The 16,956-nt window shown below is 36.9% G+C and overlaps 1 protein-coding gene and 1 long non-coding RNA gene across 22 annotated transcripts in view; one reads left to right on the forward strand and one right to left on the reverse strand.

The window, feature by feature from the left end:
• mapk8ip3 (mitogen-activated protein kinase 8 interacting protein 3) overlaps positions 1-16,956 on the forward strand; it is a 46,008-nt gene that overhangs the window by 6,992 nt on the left and 22,060 nt on the right. For 6 of the 21 annotated variants that reach the window (XM_030140112.1, XM_030140119.1, XM_030140122.1 and 3 more), the window contains exons 3-13: positions 1,996-2,066; positions 3,165-3,256; positions 4,536-4,559; positions 9,236-9,386; positions 10,363-10,594; positions 10,743-10,845; positions 11,223-11,341; positions 12,184-12,195; positions 12,668-12,685; positions 15,367-15,424; positions 15,543-15,695. In XM_030140112.1, the coding sequence (XP_029995972.1) occupies positions 1,996-2,066; positions 3,165-3,256; positions 4,536-4,559; positions 9,236-9,386; positions 10,363-10,594; positions 10,743-10,845; positions 11,223-11,341; positions 12,184-12,195; positions 12,668-12,685; positions 15,367-15,424; positions 15,543-15,695 (1,033 nt within the window). Of the gene's footprint in view, positions 1-1,995; positions 2,067-3,164; positions 3,257-4,535; positions 4,560-9,235; positions 9,387-10,362; positions 10,595-10,742; positions 10,846-11,222; positions 11,342-12,183; positions 12,196-12,664; positions 12,686-15,366; positions 15,425-15,542; positions 15,696-16,956 lie in introns of all 21 variants that reach the window. The other 15 variants (XM_030140126.1, XM_030140129.1, XM_030140115.1 and 12 more) reach the window with 12 other exon arrangements.
• Positions 9,867-10,365, reverse strand: LOC115423372 (uncharacterized). Its single transcript, XR_003935958.1, has 2 exons — positions 10,077-10,365; positions 9,867-10,033 (listed from the first exon to the last, which is right to left on the reverse strand). It is a non-coding gene; the product is annotated as an uncharacterized LOC115423372 (long non-coding RNA).

Consider the following 16,956-nt stretch of genomic DNA (forward strand, 5'->3'; position numbering starts at 1 on the left):
AAGTTACAGACCTTTTTGATATTTTATATTTCCGAACTTTGTTTTCTTTTTCATCCTTATGTCTACTTTGTGAGTATCAGCATCATAATCACTTGGTTCTTTGTTTTTTCTTTACATTTCCACTTTTTTAATTTTTAATTTTTTTTATTATTTTTTCAATGACTTGCATTTTTTATGATTTTTTCCAAACATATCACATCATCACACATCAAATACGAACATTAGAGCCTTGGTAAATTACTCACCCTCCCTACATTTCCACTTTTGAATGTTTGTGGATGCTTTTTATGCATCTGTGGTGGTAAAAGCCATGGAGGGACACCTTGAAGGAATTTCTTAAAATTTTAGCACAGATGTTTCCTTGGATAGACTCCAGGATGATCTGATTAGAATGTGGTGGTCAAATGTCAGAGATCGCTGTGCCTTCACATGTTGTTTTGGCCATAACTCAAGAATCTCTCTCTCTCATAACTCTGCTATCATGACTAAATGTTTATCGAACAACTTATACTGCCTGAACTTATAGTGAATATATATCGCTATGATGAAGCAGAATCACAGAGCAACAGAGTGACTTTTCTGCCATCAGAAACTGAAAGTGGTTCTGAAAAAGAACCATAATTTGTTCATCTTATTATTATCTCTGTATCTTAGTTTCTGGCTACTGTCAAACAGCTTCTATTGACAAGATGTGAAACCTAGCTTTAGTGCTGCTTTAACATCAGTACCGCTGTCTTTTTGGACTGAAAGCAGTAAAAGCTAAAACATAGGGGCGTCAAACTCATTTTAGTTCAGGGGCCACATACAGACCAATATGATCTGAAATGGGCCGGACCAGTAAAATAATATAATAACATATAAACTCCAAACTTTTCTCTATGTTACAGAGTGAAAATAGTAAAATTACATAATGAAAACATTTACATTTACAAACTATCCTTTAAAGAAATATGAGCAATGTGAACAACCATGAAAATACTGAAATTTATTATGAAAAATAACAGCAATTTTAACATTATCATGCCTTAGCTTCTCATTTTCACATGTGCATTACAACTTACAGATCACAGTGGATCTACAAATACACACAACATTTAATAACAGGCAGAATATTGATAAAATTACACTTACTTCTCTTAAAGCATTTCAGGTTATTCATATTTGTTCAGGACCATTTATAAATGCAAACAATGTCATAATGTAATTTTAGTTTTTTACTGGTCTGATCCACTTGAAATCAAATTGGGCTGAATGTGGAACCTGAACTAAAATGACTGTTAATATCTTGATATAGTATTTATTTATTTATTTTTTTTATTGGTCCTTGTTCTCTCTGTAGCACTTTGAGATTCCGCTGAATGAAAAGTGCTTTATAAATGCAATTTATTATTATTATTATTATTATTATTATTATTATTATTATTATTATTATTATTATTATTATTATTATTATCTTCAGTGTAATTTTTGCAGTTCTTATATTCATCCCATGGGCCGAATTGGACCCTTTGGCAGGTTGTTTTTTGCCCACGGGCCATATGTTTGACACCCATGTTCTATACACTTTGTGTATATGATACTGATAATGTGATGATATGGTATAGAGTGTCAAAAGTCATCATCTCTGTGACTCTGACCATTATTCAGCACCATATTTAAATTAGTGTAAAAAAATTGTGTAAAAATTGTCAAAGTGAAATAAAGTCTGAAAATATAGTCAAAGACAAGACATTTTATTAACTGAGAAACATCTACGTATTGACACTGAAGTTAAGTTTCACCTAAAAATGCACTTACTAGATTTTATTAAATTCCTTCCAAGTGTTCAATACATGCATTATATGTGTCTAGACAGAAATTATATAACCTAAGCTGCAGGGAAAATACTGGTAAGAAAGACTGGACACTGTTAAAATCTCCTTTCAGACTGTCGAACTGGACTAATCATCAGATTAAAATAAATATATGATGTTATGTTTTCACTCTGTGTCCCAGTCACTCGGTTGGAGGAGCGAGAATCAGACATGAAGAAAGAGTATAATGCTCTGCACCAGCGCCACACAGAGGTGAGAAAAACAAGCACTGGGATGTTTTTGCCTGATTTTCTACATCATTATATTTTGAGTTATGCTTAAATCCATATCCAAGTGTTTTAGTTTTAGAAATGCCATGATCAAAGCTCACATGAAGAAGTGATGTAACTGATGAGGATAGGGAATGATCTTATCAGTTATTTGTGAAATGGGAACCAGGTACCAAGGGGGTTCAACCCAAACACAGTGATGACTACTGTAGATTTATACAGCGGGAAACAGATGCAACCTACAAGCACAAAAAAAAAAATGTCTGAAACACTCTGAACAATTTAGATGTGCATATCTGTAAATAAATCTGACCACTTCAGTACATACAGTTGTGGAAGAAATTATTAGACCATTAAGAGTCATGAAAAACAATGGTTATGCAGTCAAGTACTAACTCCTGTGTGTATCATGTGACTAAAACAGACAGAAAAGAAAACATGGAATGCCTAAAAGCACTCTTTTTGTCAGTATAATGCCATAGCCATTGATGTAAGAACTGAAGTGATTTAGGTTATTATCAAGAAAACCATGGAAAATGGCAAAATATCAGCTCTTAAATTAAACTCTTATGAGCTATTTTTGTTGTTATTATATTTGTCCAAACAAATGTACCTTTAGTTGTACCAGGCATTAAAATGAACAAGAAATTGAAGAAAACACGGGTGGTCTAATTATTTTTTCCATGACTGTATTAACCTCACATTGTAAATATGCAGTAAAAGGTGATGGTGCAAGATTAGAAAACTGGTGTTTTAGTCAAAAGTTTAGTTTAGTTGTTCAGTCAAGATTTGATATTTTTTCTTCCAGTAGCAGATGAGAAGTTTTCTTTGTTGCCCAGTTTTATTTTTTCTACATATACATCATATTCCTTTTAATAGACACTGTTGGTGTTGTACAGTATGTTAACAGAATATTAAGTAATCCTGCATGTGGTAGATTAAAGAGAAGATTTATTTTGTGATTAGATCACTTTAATCCTTTTATATGCAACTTCTGTAGTCACTAGTCTAGAAGTATCTCATTTATAAACATATGATTTGCCTCTCACTTCTTTGTCTTTGTTGCTGTTGTGGATCACAGATGATCCAGACATACGTGGAACACATAGAGCGGTCCAAGATGCAACAGGCGGGGAGCAACAGCCAAACAGAAGGCCCCGGCTGTGGACGAACGTGAGTTGTTTATTTTGAGTGCATGCGTGTCAGCGTGCGCTCACAATTTATCAGTGTTTTAATCCATCGTTTCACTGTCAATGTTGTTTTATGTCCTAAAAATGTATCAGACTCGTCATGTTTCATCACTGACAGAGGACAGGAAATGTACAAAAAGGCCAAACAGCCATTATGAGCCTTATGGGAAATAATTAGAAAAAGGAGAGTTTGGTGTTTATTGGCAGCGTGTAGTTAATCAGCAAATGGCTAAACCCATCAGCACTGAATATTAATGGACAAGGAGTTGGACATCTGTTGCAGCCTGTGTAGTCTAACTGCAGATTAGTCGCTACTGCAACATGTTTTCAGTTATAAGAGTGCCCACACAAAAGCAACCTAATCTCACAAATGTTCATCAACTGCACTGAATGGGGCTTGTGTTTATATATTATGGTGTCCTGTAAATCAAGTTTATGGCAAGTTTATTTGTATAGCACATTTCAGCAACAAGGCGATTCAAGGTGCTTCACACAGGACATTGAAATACAATGACAAGGGAAAAAGAAACACATTTAAAACATTATAAAAGAAACATGTAAAAGGTGATTAAAAACAGCAAGTAAGAAAACAACACATAAAACCCAAAAATATAAAAACACATATTAAAATAAGAGGCAGCAGTGAACAGGTGAGTCTTTAACCTTGACTTAAAAGAGCTCAGACTCTCAGCAGACCTGATATTTTCTGGTAGTTTGTTCCAGATATACGGAGCATAGAAACTGAACGCTGATTCTCCATGTTTAGTTCTGACTTTTGGAACACATAGCAGACCTGCACCAGACCACCTGAGTGGTCTGGATGGTTCATACTGGACTAGAAGGTCTCTGATGTATTTTGGGCCTAAACCATTCAATGCTTTATATGCTATAGCAAGAGAATTTTAAAGTCTGTTCTCTGAGAGACAGGGAGCCAGTGTAGAGACCTCAGAACTGGGGTGATGTGGTCCACTCTCTTGGTCTTAGTGAGGACTCGAGCAGCAGAGATTAGTAGAGATTTTTTGGGTTAGATGTATAAATTGCAGGGTTAAACATTAACTATCAGAATTAGTTATAAAAAGACAAACAAGAGCAGTATTTTAAGCACAGAATTAAAATAGTACCCTATAACAGTGGACTGACCTGTAAAGGTGGAGGTTTGTGTGGTTTTGTGCGTCATGGCATGTTCCTGTCTCAAGTCTCTCTCTAATCAGTGTCTGTCTGTCTGTCTTGCTGGCTTGCTCTCTGTGCTGCTGTTTGCACAGTCAACGCCACACATGGAGGAAAAGGTAAATCCAATACGGTCCCACGGCTGTCCTTTTCCCTTAGCTCCGCCATCTAACCGACCTCGGACTTATAATATTTTTGCTGTGCCTTATGAAGAAGCATTCCCTTATGCTTTTGATGCTTGTGACGGCCTTTCATTGTACTGACTGTTGCATTCTGAAAAGGAATGATAAAATAAGGAATGATCCAGAGGTCATGCAGTCCGTATTTTGCAGTTTTCTCCTCCTTTCGACCTCCTCCTCTTTCTCCCTCATGTGTTACGATCCGCTGTCTGCTTCCTGGTTTGTCTGTGTGTTTATCTGCCTGCTGTGCTTGGCTATGTATCTATTTTTCTTCTAAAGACTAAAAATTGATATTTTGCCTGGAGAAACAAATCTATTTCTGCAGGAGGCATTTTTTGGGGGGTGGGCATGTATTGTACTTTTAATTTATGCAGCTTTGCAAGAGAGAAAAATGGAACAATAACACAAAAATGTGATGTCGTACAGCACTGGAAAAATCTGAAATCACTAGTTTTAATATCCATGGATGTAGGTTTAATGTTGTAGAGCAGGAGTGTCCAACTCTGGTCCTCGAGGGCCGGTATCCTACATGTTTTAGATCAGGGGTGTCAAACTCATTTGAGTTCAGGGGCCACATACAGACTAATATGTTATAAAGTGGGCTGGACCAGTAAAGTAATATAAATAATAGGATAAGAACTGATAAATAATGTCAACACCAAAGTTTTCTCTATGTTTTTGAGTGAAAAAAGTCAAATTCCATAATGAAAATGTTTACATCTACAAACTCTACTTGAACATAACATGAACAAATATGAACAACTCGAAAATTCTTAAGAAAAATAAGTGCAATTTTAGCAATATTACGCCTTAGTTTATCATTTATACAAGTGCATCATAACTTACATATCACAGTGGATCTACAAATACACAAAACATGTAGTAACTGGCAGAATATTGAAATAATTCTACATACTTCTCTGAAGACATTTCAGGTTATTGAATTTTTTGTAAAAGACTAGTCTGTAAATTTAAACATTTTTGTATAATTTTACCTTTTTTACACTAAAACAAAGAGAGAAATTTGTGGTTTTCTTTATTTATAGGTTGTTATGATAGTATTTTACTGGTCTGACCCATTTTTGATTGAACTGACTTAAAATGATTTTAACACCATTGATTGTTAATATCTTCAGTGTAATTTTTTGTATTTCACAAATTCATCCCAAGGGCCAGATTGGACCCTTTGGCGGGCCAGTTTTGGCCCCCGGGCCGCATGTTTGACACCTGTGTTTGAGATGTTTCCCTCTTCCATCATACTTGGAAGCCATTACATTGTTATCAGGCTTCTGAAGAGCTTGATGATGAGCTGATCATTAATTGAACCAGGTGTGCTGGAAGAGGGAAATATTTAAAACATGCAGGACATCGGCCCTTGAGGATCAATTTTGGACAGCCCTGTAGTGGAGTCTATTATAGAGGTTAGTGGTGGTAATTCCACCAGATTAGCACTAGAGCAGGGGTCACCAACCCTGGTCCTCGAGATTTACTATCCTACATGTTTTAGATCAGGTGTGTCCCATCCTGGTCCTCGAGGGCCGGTATCCTGCATGTTTTAGATGTATCCCTCTTCCAACACACCTGATTCAAATGATAAGCCTATGATCAAGCTCTGCATTAGCCTGATAACGACCGTCAGGTGTGTTGGAAGAGGGAAACATCTAAAACATGCAAGATACTGGCCCTCAAGGACCAGGATAGGACACCCCTGTTTTAGATATTTCCCTCTTCCAGCACACCTGACGGTCGTTATCAGGCTTCTGCAGAGCTTGATGATAGGCTTATCATTTGAATCAGGTGTGTTAGAAGAGGGATACATCTAAAACATGCAGGATAGTATGCTGCGTTCCAGGCAACCCGTAACTCGTGTTTTTCCAACCTTCTACCGGTGAAAATGCACTGGAACGGTAGTCAAACCTGTGACTCCCCACCCGTGAACTCGTACTAGATTGATGTACTCCCAGTTCCGAGTTCTGACGTCACTTAGCAATGGCAGCCCCCATGGATACGGTGTTTATGCAGATTGTTTATTTAAACAAGGTATTGCTCTGATATTATTTATCTGCAAATGTTCTGCATAATCAGCAGTGACTCTAGTGTTAGCTAGTTTTCAGTCCAATGTGTGCAAGAATAAATTAATACCAAATATGTATCCAAATATACAAATAACATAACATAAAAGGTATAACAGCTTCTCTTGCCTTATGCGCCATTTTTCCTCCACTGTTTCCCTCAAATAAGCAAAGAGCAAACACCTTTGGCGATAGAAATGATTGTAAATGAGCATAACGTATGGTCCACCATGCTGGTCTGTTTACATCTAACTACCACAATTCCTTGCGCTCAAGCAGTTTGGCGCGACTTGCCTGGAACATTACAAAGTCGTGAGTCATGGTTTGAAGTCGTGACTTACAGGCTCAAAAACCGGCCTGGAACGCAGCAGTAGATCTCGAGGACCAGTGTTAGTGACCCCTGCACTAAAGTATTTGCAGAAAAAAGCATATGCGCAAATAAAAGATTATCAGACTCAAAATAATGCAACTAAAATATGTTCATACTCTTTTTAGAGTTCAATGTTGTAATTTAATCACAGTTTCCATATGTCTTGGCTAGTCCTCCACCACTCTTTAACATTCCCATTGTCTGTTTTACGCCACTCCTGGTGCAAAAATACAAGCAACTCAGCTTTGTTTATTATTTATGATTTATTTAATAGGGACAGATACAATATTCATAGATGAGCTGAGAACAACCATCCCATGTAAACATCACAGTGTTTGTAGTGAACGCTAATTTGTGTCATTTACCCTTAGGAGGGTTTTATGCAGAATGAATAAAGGTTTAATTGAATTCAGAAAAATATTTTAATTATAATCTAAACTGATTAGTAAAGTCTGTTTGTGTTTATGTAGCACATTTAAAAACAACCTCAGGTGACCAATGTGTTGTACAAGAGACCAACAAATACACATTTAAGACATGTTACATATAAAACTGAGACACATTTTAGTGTTTGAGAATCAGGTGTAGATATTTGGAGTAGTCTATTTATTTTTTCCAGTGGTATATATTTCTATCTGGTTTGTGCATGTATGATGTTAAACTCTGGTCAGGCATTATTCTACACAGTGAAACTCAAACATCACATGGGGAAAAAATAGTTTTTGAAGGACAAGGCAATTTGAATACACTGGTCTAGAAGTAAAATGCCTCGAGAATAAAAGTAGTGAAACATTACCAGGTTTGAGTCACTAATAAAGAAAAAATTTAGTCAAAAATGCTGGTTGGCTATGGTTTCTAAGATGCAGTCTTGGGTTAAAATGTGAAATGGGTGCTTCAGTGAAACTCAGTACATTTTGGTACCTGGCACTATGCCAGCTTTTTTAGACTCAATAATAAAAGAGAAATGTAGAAATATTTCCCCCAGGATGTACCTAATGATGACCTCAGATAAATGCAAAAAAAATTATACTCTTTCTCTGAGCCATCCCAAAATGAATGAATTTTTAATAAAATATTGGGGCCAAAAATAGGACCAAAATTGGGACAGGAAAAACTACCTAAGTGTCAGTGCAATTTATTTTGAAAACATGGCATGAAATGGTTTTATATAATTCTATAAATAAAGACACTGTATTAAATTTGATGATCCTAGTGGCTTTTCTAATCCAGACATGTGGGTTTTTTTATGAATCGGCATTCTCATTCCAGGTTTTGTGTGTAACCCATCACGTCCAGTTGCGTTGCATGCAGAACCCACTCATTTAAACGCATATAAATTGCAAATGATTTTGCAACAGCGGGCATTTTTGTAAACACTCTGCCTTGCATAATTAGTTCAATTCCCAAAATGTATCTGCGAGAGAATAAAGAGATATCCAAAAAAATAGTAGCATGTAATTTTCGTGTCCTTTTGACCATGTTACATGCAGATTTTTGCATTAAATATAATGTAAAATAATATAAAATGTGTTTTATCTGAAAAATAGTTTTTCTTTTATCTCAGCAAATATTTATTTTTAAATAGACCCAAAGTGCTTCCAAACTTACTTCATACATCTGGTTTGAATTTTTAGCCCCCATGTCCTGTTTTTAGGGACCAGTTTCATAGAAGCATCCTCCTGCAAAGAATTAATGAGAGAATGTGTTTTGCTCAAAACAAATGTCTCAGAGCTACCAGATCTACATCATAAAATGCATTCACTTTTCAAGTTCTTTCTAGTGGAATATTTATAAATGGATTGTATAAATGTAAATCAATATATATGTGAAATAGCACTTGTCATATACATTGAAAACATCAGCTAATCAGCACTTTTGTCATTTGTTTTCCAATTTATCTTATTAAAGAAAACAAGATATAGAACATTTAGTCTCAGAGGCAGATAATTTGTAGATAATCACAGACCAGTGTTGTGAGTCTGTGTGACTGTCCATTTGTTTTAACCCTATGGTGGACTGGTAAACTCTCCTTGGTAAACTGTCCTGGATATTTTGCACCTTTCACCTAATGCATGCCAGGATAAGCTGCAGCTCAGCTCAGGAGAGGAATGAGTAAATCATGAATTATTGTCATATTCACTCTAGTTTCCACCTCTCTGTGTCTCCTTCACCAGCAGTAAAGCGGAGCGCCCGCCGTCGTTGAGCCTGTACCCCAGTGGCGAGGGCATGGTACGTGGGGGTCTAGGGGGGGCTAGGATGATGCCCGGGAAAGACATCTGGCAGGTCAGCGAGCTCGGCCAGTCCACCTTCAGCTCCGCCTATCAGGTGGGACAGACAGCGGCCCTGTCCTGCTCCACGACCACAACCGCAGCCTGTGGAGTGGAAGAGGGAGGGGCCAGCCTTACCGCTGCCCGTCCTGCTAGCCACGCCCACATGGACCACCTCTCCTCCCACGCCTGCTTGTGTCACTATCAAGGAAACTATTTTACCACTTAGAAATTAACCTTCTGAAGTCAGATTTGTTAGATGCACACATTGACTCAAGCAAGCAGGGGTCCATATTTTGTCTCATGGAGTTTTCTTTATAACTGTGGTTATTTTATTATGTGGTGATGGAGCCTTATCGTGTGTCCATGTTTTAGTTCATCTTTATGCTTATTAAGTTCAAGTCTATGTTTTCAAGTGTGCCGCCTTTTTTTAAGTGTGCCTCATTTCTGTGCTTAATAGCAGAAATAGTATGCTTTATCTGTAAGAGAAACAGATGAGGTAAGAAAATAAAACCATTGGAGTCTTTACGAAGTTTTATTAATCCATGGGACAGTCCTGTATTTATTGTTGTGACTCCTCCTGCTATAAAACAATCCAGAGATCGTAAGTGCAGGTTAAAATGTAAACTTTATGATGAGATTAATGTTATTTCATATTTCAATTGGCGGTGTTTAACATAAAGTTAAATTTTCTGATTGAGGTGACTTAAGTTGTCTTAGTCTTACTTAGTCATTTGTTAAGGTTGACTTAAAAGAACTTTACATGAGATTACAGGAAGCAAAGTCTTGGGCAAATTTAATCTTTCAATTCAGTTTCCTGTCATAACATTGACTATGAGTTATAAACTTATTCTGTTAAATCATCCAAATGGTAATAATGTGCTCAGCCCATCAAGTCAATAGTTTTTGACATCATGTAGTTACATGCTCCTAAAACCCAGCTTTACTTCAGTCAAAGTTGCTAAATTGTTCATATTTAACCTTCTTTCACCATATGATTCTTATACAATCGTCTTTGTCTTTCACACACCAAGGAGGACGGATCAGAGTCTGACTCGGTGGCAGCCACACCCAGCAGCACAGGAAGCAAGTCCAACACACCCACCTCCTCCGTCCCCTCTGCCACCGTCACCCCCATCAATGAGGGCTTCCTGCCACACACCGAATTTGATGTGATGCGACCTGGAAACCGCAGGAAAAATGCCAAGCGGCTCAGCCGGAATATGGAGGTGCAGGTTTCTCAAGAAACAAGGAATGTCAGTATTGGTAAGAGGATGTCATCAAACAGTCATGGCCTTGGTTCGATGATGTGATTCATGAAATTGATAAGTGGATCCTTTTCTTCTACCCTAATGGAAAACAAAGGTATTTAAATGTTTGCACTTTTCTTAATTCTGCTGAAAATCCTCATCAGGAATGGGGAGCAGTGATGAGTGGTCCGAGTTTCAGGAGATAATCGATTCCACCCCTGAGCTGGATATGTGTGTGGACCCCCGAGTGTATGGAGGCGGAAACAGGTACAGATACACAGTGGCTGCATCAGTATCAACTACACATAGTAATGAAAGCTACAAAATGTATCCAAAACATGTAATAAAATCTTCATTCAGCAAGATCAGTTTTAAAACTATAGATTCACATTTGACAAATTTTCCTATAAAAACCATTACTTCCTGGTTGTTTATTTGTGTCTGAATTGTTCAGTTTATTGGTTCAATTTGATGTTGTAAACATGGAAACCAGGAGATGCTTACTGGAGTTATCTAATTCATTACAGTCAATGCCATATACATGATGTTTGGTTATTTCAGGGGTTTTTGTTGTTTAATTTCTAAAATGTGAGGGCATTCTTTTTGGAACCAACCTAAATACCAGTGTTGTGTATGTGTGTCAGCCCCTCACAGGGCATTGTGAACGAGGCTTTTGGGATCAACACGGACTCTCTCTACCATGAGATCAAAGATGCCAAGTCAGATATCATCGGAGATGTGGATGCAGGTGCCGAACTTCTAGGTAAGAACAAGATGTTGGCTGCTTTACGAGTGCATTGCTTAATACTTTTCTGAGAACCTGAAAGTTAGCTTAGAAAGCTCAGATATATCACCTGTTTCAGTATTTCACTTCAGGTGAAATACTTGACAACATTTAAAGAACTTGACAATAGAGAAGGGTTTGCATCCTGCACCTCCCTGTAGGTGATCATTGAACACCTTTACTTGATGAAGGTGAAGCCTGATGTTTCCATTGTATGCAAAGTTGTGATATTACATGTTAATATCAGAAGGAAATGCAATAAGCTCGTACGCATGCATGCATTGCACAAAGGCGGCATTTACTTTTGCTTTGCAGTCCCACAGGCCTAGCTCCATGTGGGTTTGTGTGAGTGAGCCCATGCACTTTTTACTCTGCATGGCTGAGGCTGGATAGTCCATTCTATGGCAGCAGTTCATCCCTGCATGAAGTTCATTTGGAAAATACCCTACAATATCAAACTGGCCGCATCATGAAAGCCCAGCTGTGTTACTTTTATTATTTCTTTATTAGTCTTCTTTTCATGAGAAAGAGGCACTTCAGTGTGGGTTAAAGGTTGTGATTTTAATTTTGAAGTTGATTTTTATTTTTAAATATATTTTCTGCATCATTATTCTTATTATTTCATTTTAATGTCTTGCATTGGGTTATTCTTTTGGGTTTTGTTTCTAATTTCTATTATATTGGAAACTGGTTTGATTTATTTTCCCTGACTTTAATGTAGCAGCAACAGGAAGTGAGGTTTGAGCCGTTTTCATCTGCTAATCTCTCACCCATTTTCCTTTTTTCCCTCCTTTATGTGCTTCTGCTGGTGACACCCATAGGCGAGTTCTCAGGTGTGTATCTGAAAATGCTTTTTTTTTTTCTTTAACTCTTTCAGCTCCTCTCTGCTCCCTGATATTGAAACCTTCTCGAGAAGATGTTGTTTCAGTTAGATCAAATCTGTAGTTAAAAGTCTCCTTCATCCTGTTGGTTGAGAGTGATCCTCCTGCTTTATTTCCCAGCTGTAAAGTGCTGTCACAGTGTTGTTTTACTAGTTCTTTAAGACAAATTTGATATAGAAATAGTTCAATTATTATTTAACTCTTCTGGTCATAGACATATTGGTCTTCCTTGACTCTTTTTCAGTGCGAGGGCCAAAAAGTTTATGTCATAGTCACTTAGCCCTGGTGCTTTTCTTAAAATACAAATTTATAAATGCTTATTTGCAACCTCTCTTCTCTCTCTTTTTCTTCTTCTATGCTGTTTTGCTTTCTCCCTTTTTCTTCCTTGCCTCCTCCTCCATCTCTTTTCGTCTTTTGCTTCCAGTCCGTGATGATTTCTTCGGTAAGGCGCACCTTGGCCCTGAGAATTGCTAAGCTCATCTTTATGGTCATATTTGCGTGTTACATTATTACCTGGCTTCTTGCTCTCACATTCCCCTGGCTCCTTATTTGTGTCTTTTTTTATGTGGCTTTATATGTAGACTTTGTGTCACCTTTGCATTTTTGTTGTTACAACCAGTAACCAGTGGTGGTGACCCTCTATAAAGCATAGAAATAAAAACCATCTTAGAAAATAATCAAGATTTTTTTTTTTGTAACAATTTATCTGAAAAACAGAGAGTAGATGGAGAATTGTTTGCTCTTTTCTATAATTATGGTTCATTCAGTGGCTAAAATATGAGAATCAATGTATGGACAGTATCTTGAATACAGAATGTGTTTTTTAAAAATCTACCTTCATGTTAGAATGTAAGTAATTTACTTTTTCAGATTATTTTTTTGGCAGTGGGTGCCATACATATCATAAAGCGATACAGTTAAATCTGTTAGTCTGAGCTGCTTTGAATAGACTCAAATGGAGGGTATTAGTTGTAATTCAAGAACACACATCACCACTTAAATTTTTTCTACTGAAGATTTTTCTTCCATATATAGTACAGTCCATATTTTACAATTAACACCTGGCAAATACAGTGGAAAACTCCCAACTTTGACCTTTTGCATTTATTTTTGTGATGTTCTAAATGTGTGTTGAAATTTGATCTGCTTAAGTGTGTGCGTGCTTGGCTTATGTTGCACAGTGCTTGCTGCTTGCAAATAAAAAAATTCTACTAATTTCTGACAATGATAAGTTCAACATCACCAGCCTCTAAATACTGAAAATGTGTGCTCCCCCAGGGCGGGATGAAGTGTCTATCACAATTATTTTCATTTCACACTAATGGAATACAGTTACTGGCCACTTCATTAGGTATACCTGTCATATGCCCTCTTGGCTTCAGAACTGCCTTAATTCTTTGTGGCATAAATTCAACAAGGTGCTAGAAACACCCCTTAGAGGTTTTGGTCCATATTGACATGGTAGCATCACAGAGCTGGTGCAGATTTTTCAGCTGCACATCCATGATATAAATCTCCAGTTCTAACATATCCCAAAGGTGCTTCATTGAAGAAAAAAAAAAGGAAAATCAACCCATCGTCATGATCAAGAAACTAGTTTGAGATGATGATTGCGTTATGACGTGTCTTATCCTGCTGGAAGTAGACATCAGTAGATAGTATGCTGTGGTTGTAAAGGGATAGACGGTGGATGAAGTGCTCACTTTTTTTACTTTAGTAAAAGTACAGATAAAGGGGCAAAAAATGTACTTAAGTAAAAGTAGCTAGGGAAAAATCTACTTATGTAAAAGTACAAAAGCACTCAATTTAAAATGTACTTAAAGTAAAAAGTATTCAATCCAAATTCAACCATTATACTTATTAAAGTAAATATTTATTAAAAGTGATGGAACTGGACGTTTAGTAAATATACAAAGAAAGAACCAGTGTATTAAATGACTGCTCAGTTTATTTAGTACTGAGCACTGTAAACAGAAGCATAACAAGCTCTGTTCTCAAACTGTCAAGAGGACCCGCAATAAACAGAATCTTCTGGCACAGTAATCAGCCCAATAGGCCAGACATTTCTAAATCTGAATATTACAAGTATTTATGATTCAACTTCAAAAGGAGTTGATTTGAAGGTTTTTTTTATTTGAGTCAAGCTCTTTTGGGAGAGAAGATCAATCCAGCTGTACCTCTACAGCTTGATTATGGTGATGTGTACAGTTGCACAGCGCTTTGTGCACATGGTAAACCAATCAATTTACAAAAAGAAGAATAAAACAAAAGCAGTGTGTAACGCAAACACAATTTGAAAAGTAGTGGAGTAAAAATTACAGATACCCGCTCTAAAATGTGGTGAAGTAAAAGTAAAAAGTACCCCTCCATGAATTTACTTAAGTACAGATACATAAAAAAATTTACTTAAGTACAGTTACAAAGTACTTTTACTTAGTTACATTCCAGCACTGGGAATAGATATGGTCAGCAACGATTCTCAAATAGGCTGTGCTGTTTAAATGATGCTCAGTTGGACCTGGGAGGTCAAAGTGGGCCAAGAAAATAATTCTCATAAGCATAACCTTAGAGATGGTTGTGCTTGAAAATGCCAGTAGATCAGCTCTGGCAATCTCTCAATAACCATACCATAAAGTCACTTAAATCCCTTTTCCTCCTCCTTCTGATTCTTGGTTTGAACTGCAGAAGATCCTCTTCACCATGTGTACATGTCTGAACGCACTGAGATCCTGCCATGTGATTGTCCTATTTGATATTTGTGTTAACATTGACAAACAAGTAAAAAATAGGTGTACCTAATAAAATGGCCAGAGAGTGTAATTCTTCCCATTGATGTTTTAGCACAAAAGACTCAGGACAAAATATTAAGAGTATTTGCATGGTTTTCTTTGTTTATCTTTAGCTTCATGGTGCCTGATATCCTGTCCAAATTTTCAAGACCAGTCATTTTATAGTTTAACTTTCCCATTAAGTCTGACCATTAATTTTCTGACAAGGTTTTCCGTAATTTGTCCCAAAACTCATGTAAAAGGCTGTGTTTTCACAGAAGCACAAATGTATTTGGACTGATTGGTTTATGGATGTTTTCTTTGATGATGAGTAACCAGAATGTGATTGTTTCAGGGATGGGAAAGGAGGTGGAGAACCTGCTGACGGAGAACAAACAGCTTCTAGAGACCAAGTAAGAAATGCAGAGAATGTGTGTGTGTGATGATCAAGAATCTATACCTCAGATTCACATACACTTTCAGTTGTCATTCAAACAACAGGTTAAACTTCTGTTTCTCTTTGTTTGGTAGAAATGCTCTCAACATTGTCAAAAATGACCTAATTGCCAAAGTGGACGAGCTGTCGGGGGAGCAGGAGGTACTGAGAGAAGAGCTGGAGGCTGTGAGGCAATCCAAGAACAAAGTGGACGCCCGAGTAAAAGAGCTGGAAGAAGAACTCAAGAGGTGAAAAAATAAAGAAAAGAATTTGTACTCGTCTCACATTCCCCACAGTCCTATAATTAACGTAATGAGAACGAAATAATGGAGCATTTCATTGGATCTACAGACAACAACAGGCACAGTTTTTGTCCCCTCAACATAAGGACATCGACTACCGAAATGTAACCTATACCTTAGTCATGTTACATGACTAACCTGACATATGTATCCTAGCAACACACACAAAAGATACTAAGTAAGAAGTAACGTGATAGTTTTGAAAACTGTCACCAATGATGTGTCCGTGTCTTAGCAGTGGAGGACAAAACGCCTGAAAACAGATCACATTTTCTTGTTAATGTGATGCCGCTTCCTTTTAATATTGATTATTCTTTTCTTACACACTGACACTGAGGACAAATCTCAAACCCTTTTCTAATTTTAGCTCTGTGTCCTGCTGGATATTTGTGAAACTAAATCTTAACTGAGCTCACTGTCATGATGTTTTTCCTCTTTTCTTATTGATATAACAGATTTGTCACTAGCCATAGTTACCAGGAGCAGAGTCTACACACTCTGTTCCCAAAGATTTCCTAATAAATACACTTTTGAGTTTAGTTGCCATTTGTCTTTGTGTTTCTCACATTGGTGCAGGACACATTTACCTGCTTTTAACCCACAAAGGCCCAAACCGCCACTCGTGACCAAATTCATTTACTGATCTAAATGGTTTAATATCTGTTAATCCACCAGTAAAACCCATGGAACTGGAACAATGACAGTAGATGGAGATGCTTGGTTTGTGTTCAGTTAATGACAGATTTGACTGAAAAAGACACTTTTTCTTCAGTTTTCAGTTTTTCTGTTTCTAATATAATAGCCTTCAACTTTAATTTGAGCGTTTATGAAGATCTACATGATCAGTCAATTAAATGTCGGAAAATACCTGATTTTCACTTAAATAATGCAAAATGCAGAGGATAATATTGTAATGAATAGTGATAAATCACTTAAGAAAGGCTAAATAGAGAGAAAAATTCATTTTTGTAACTGCCAAAGAAGTATCACTGGGTTTTTGTGGGTTAAAGTTGATGTGATATAATATCCATTGCAGTTATCTGCCATAAGTTAGGAGTGCTAAAACTCAGCTCAAGGTGCTTTGGATTCAGTAAATGGCTGTGAAGTGAGTCAGTAGAATCTCTTAAGAGGAAATACATGCCAGTAAATTAGTTTGAAATGGATCAAACAGCTCAATGAAAGGGATATTTTACTTCAACATCAGACA

This window comes from Sphaeramia orbicularis, chromosome 8, assembly GCF_902148855.1.
Source record: "Sphaeramia orbicularis chromosome 8, fSphaOr1.1, whole genome shotgun sequence".
Classification (NCBI taxonomy): Eukaryota; Metazoa; Chordata; class Actinopteri; order Kurtiformes; family Apogonidae; genus Sphaeramia; species Sphaeramia orbicularis.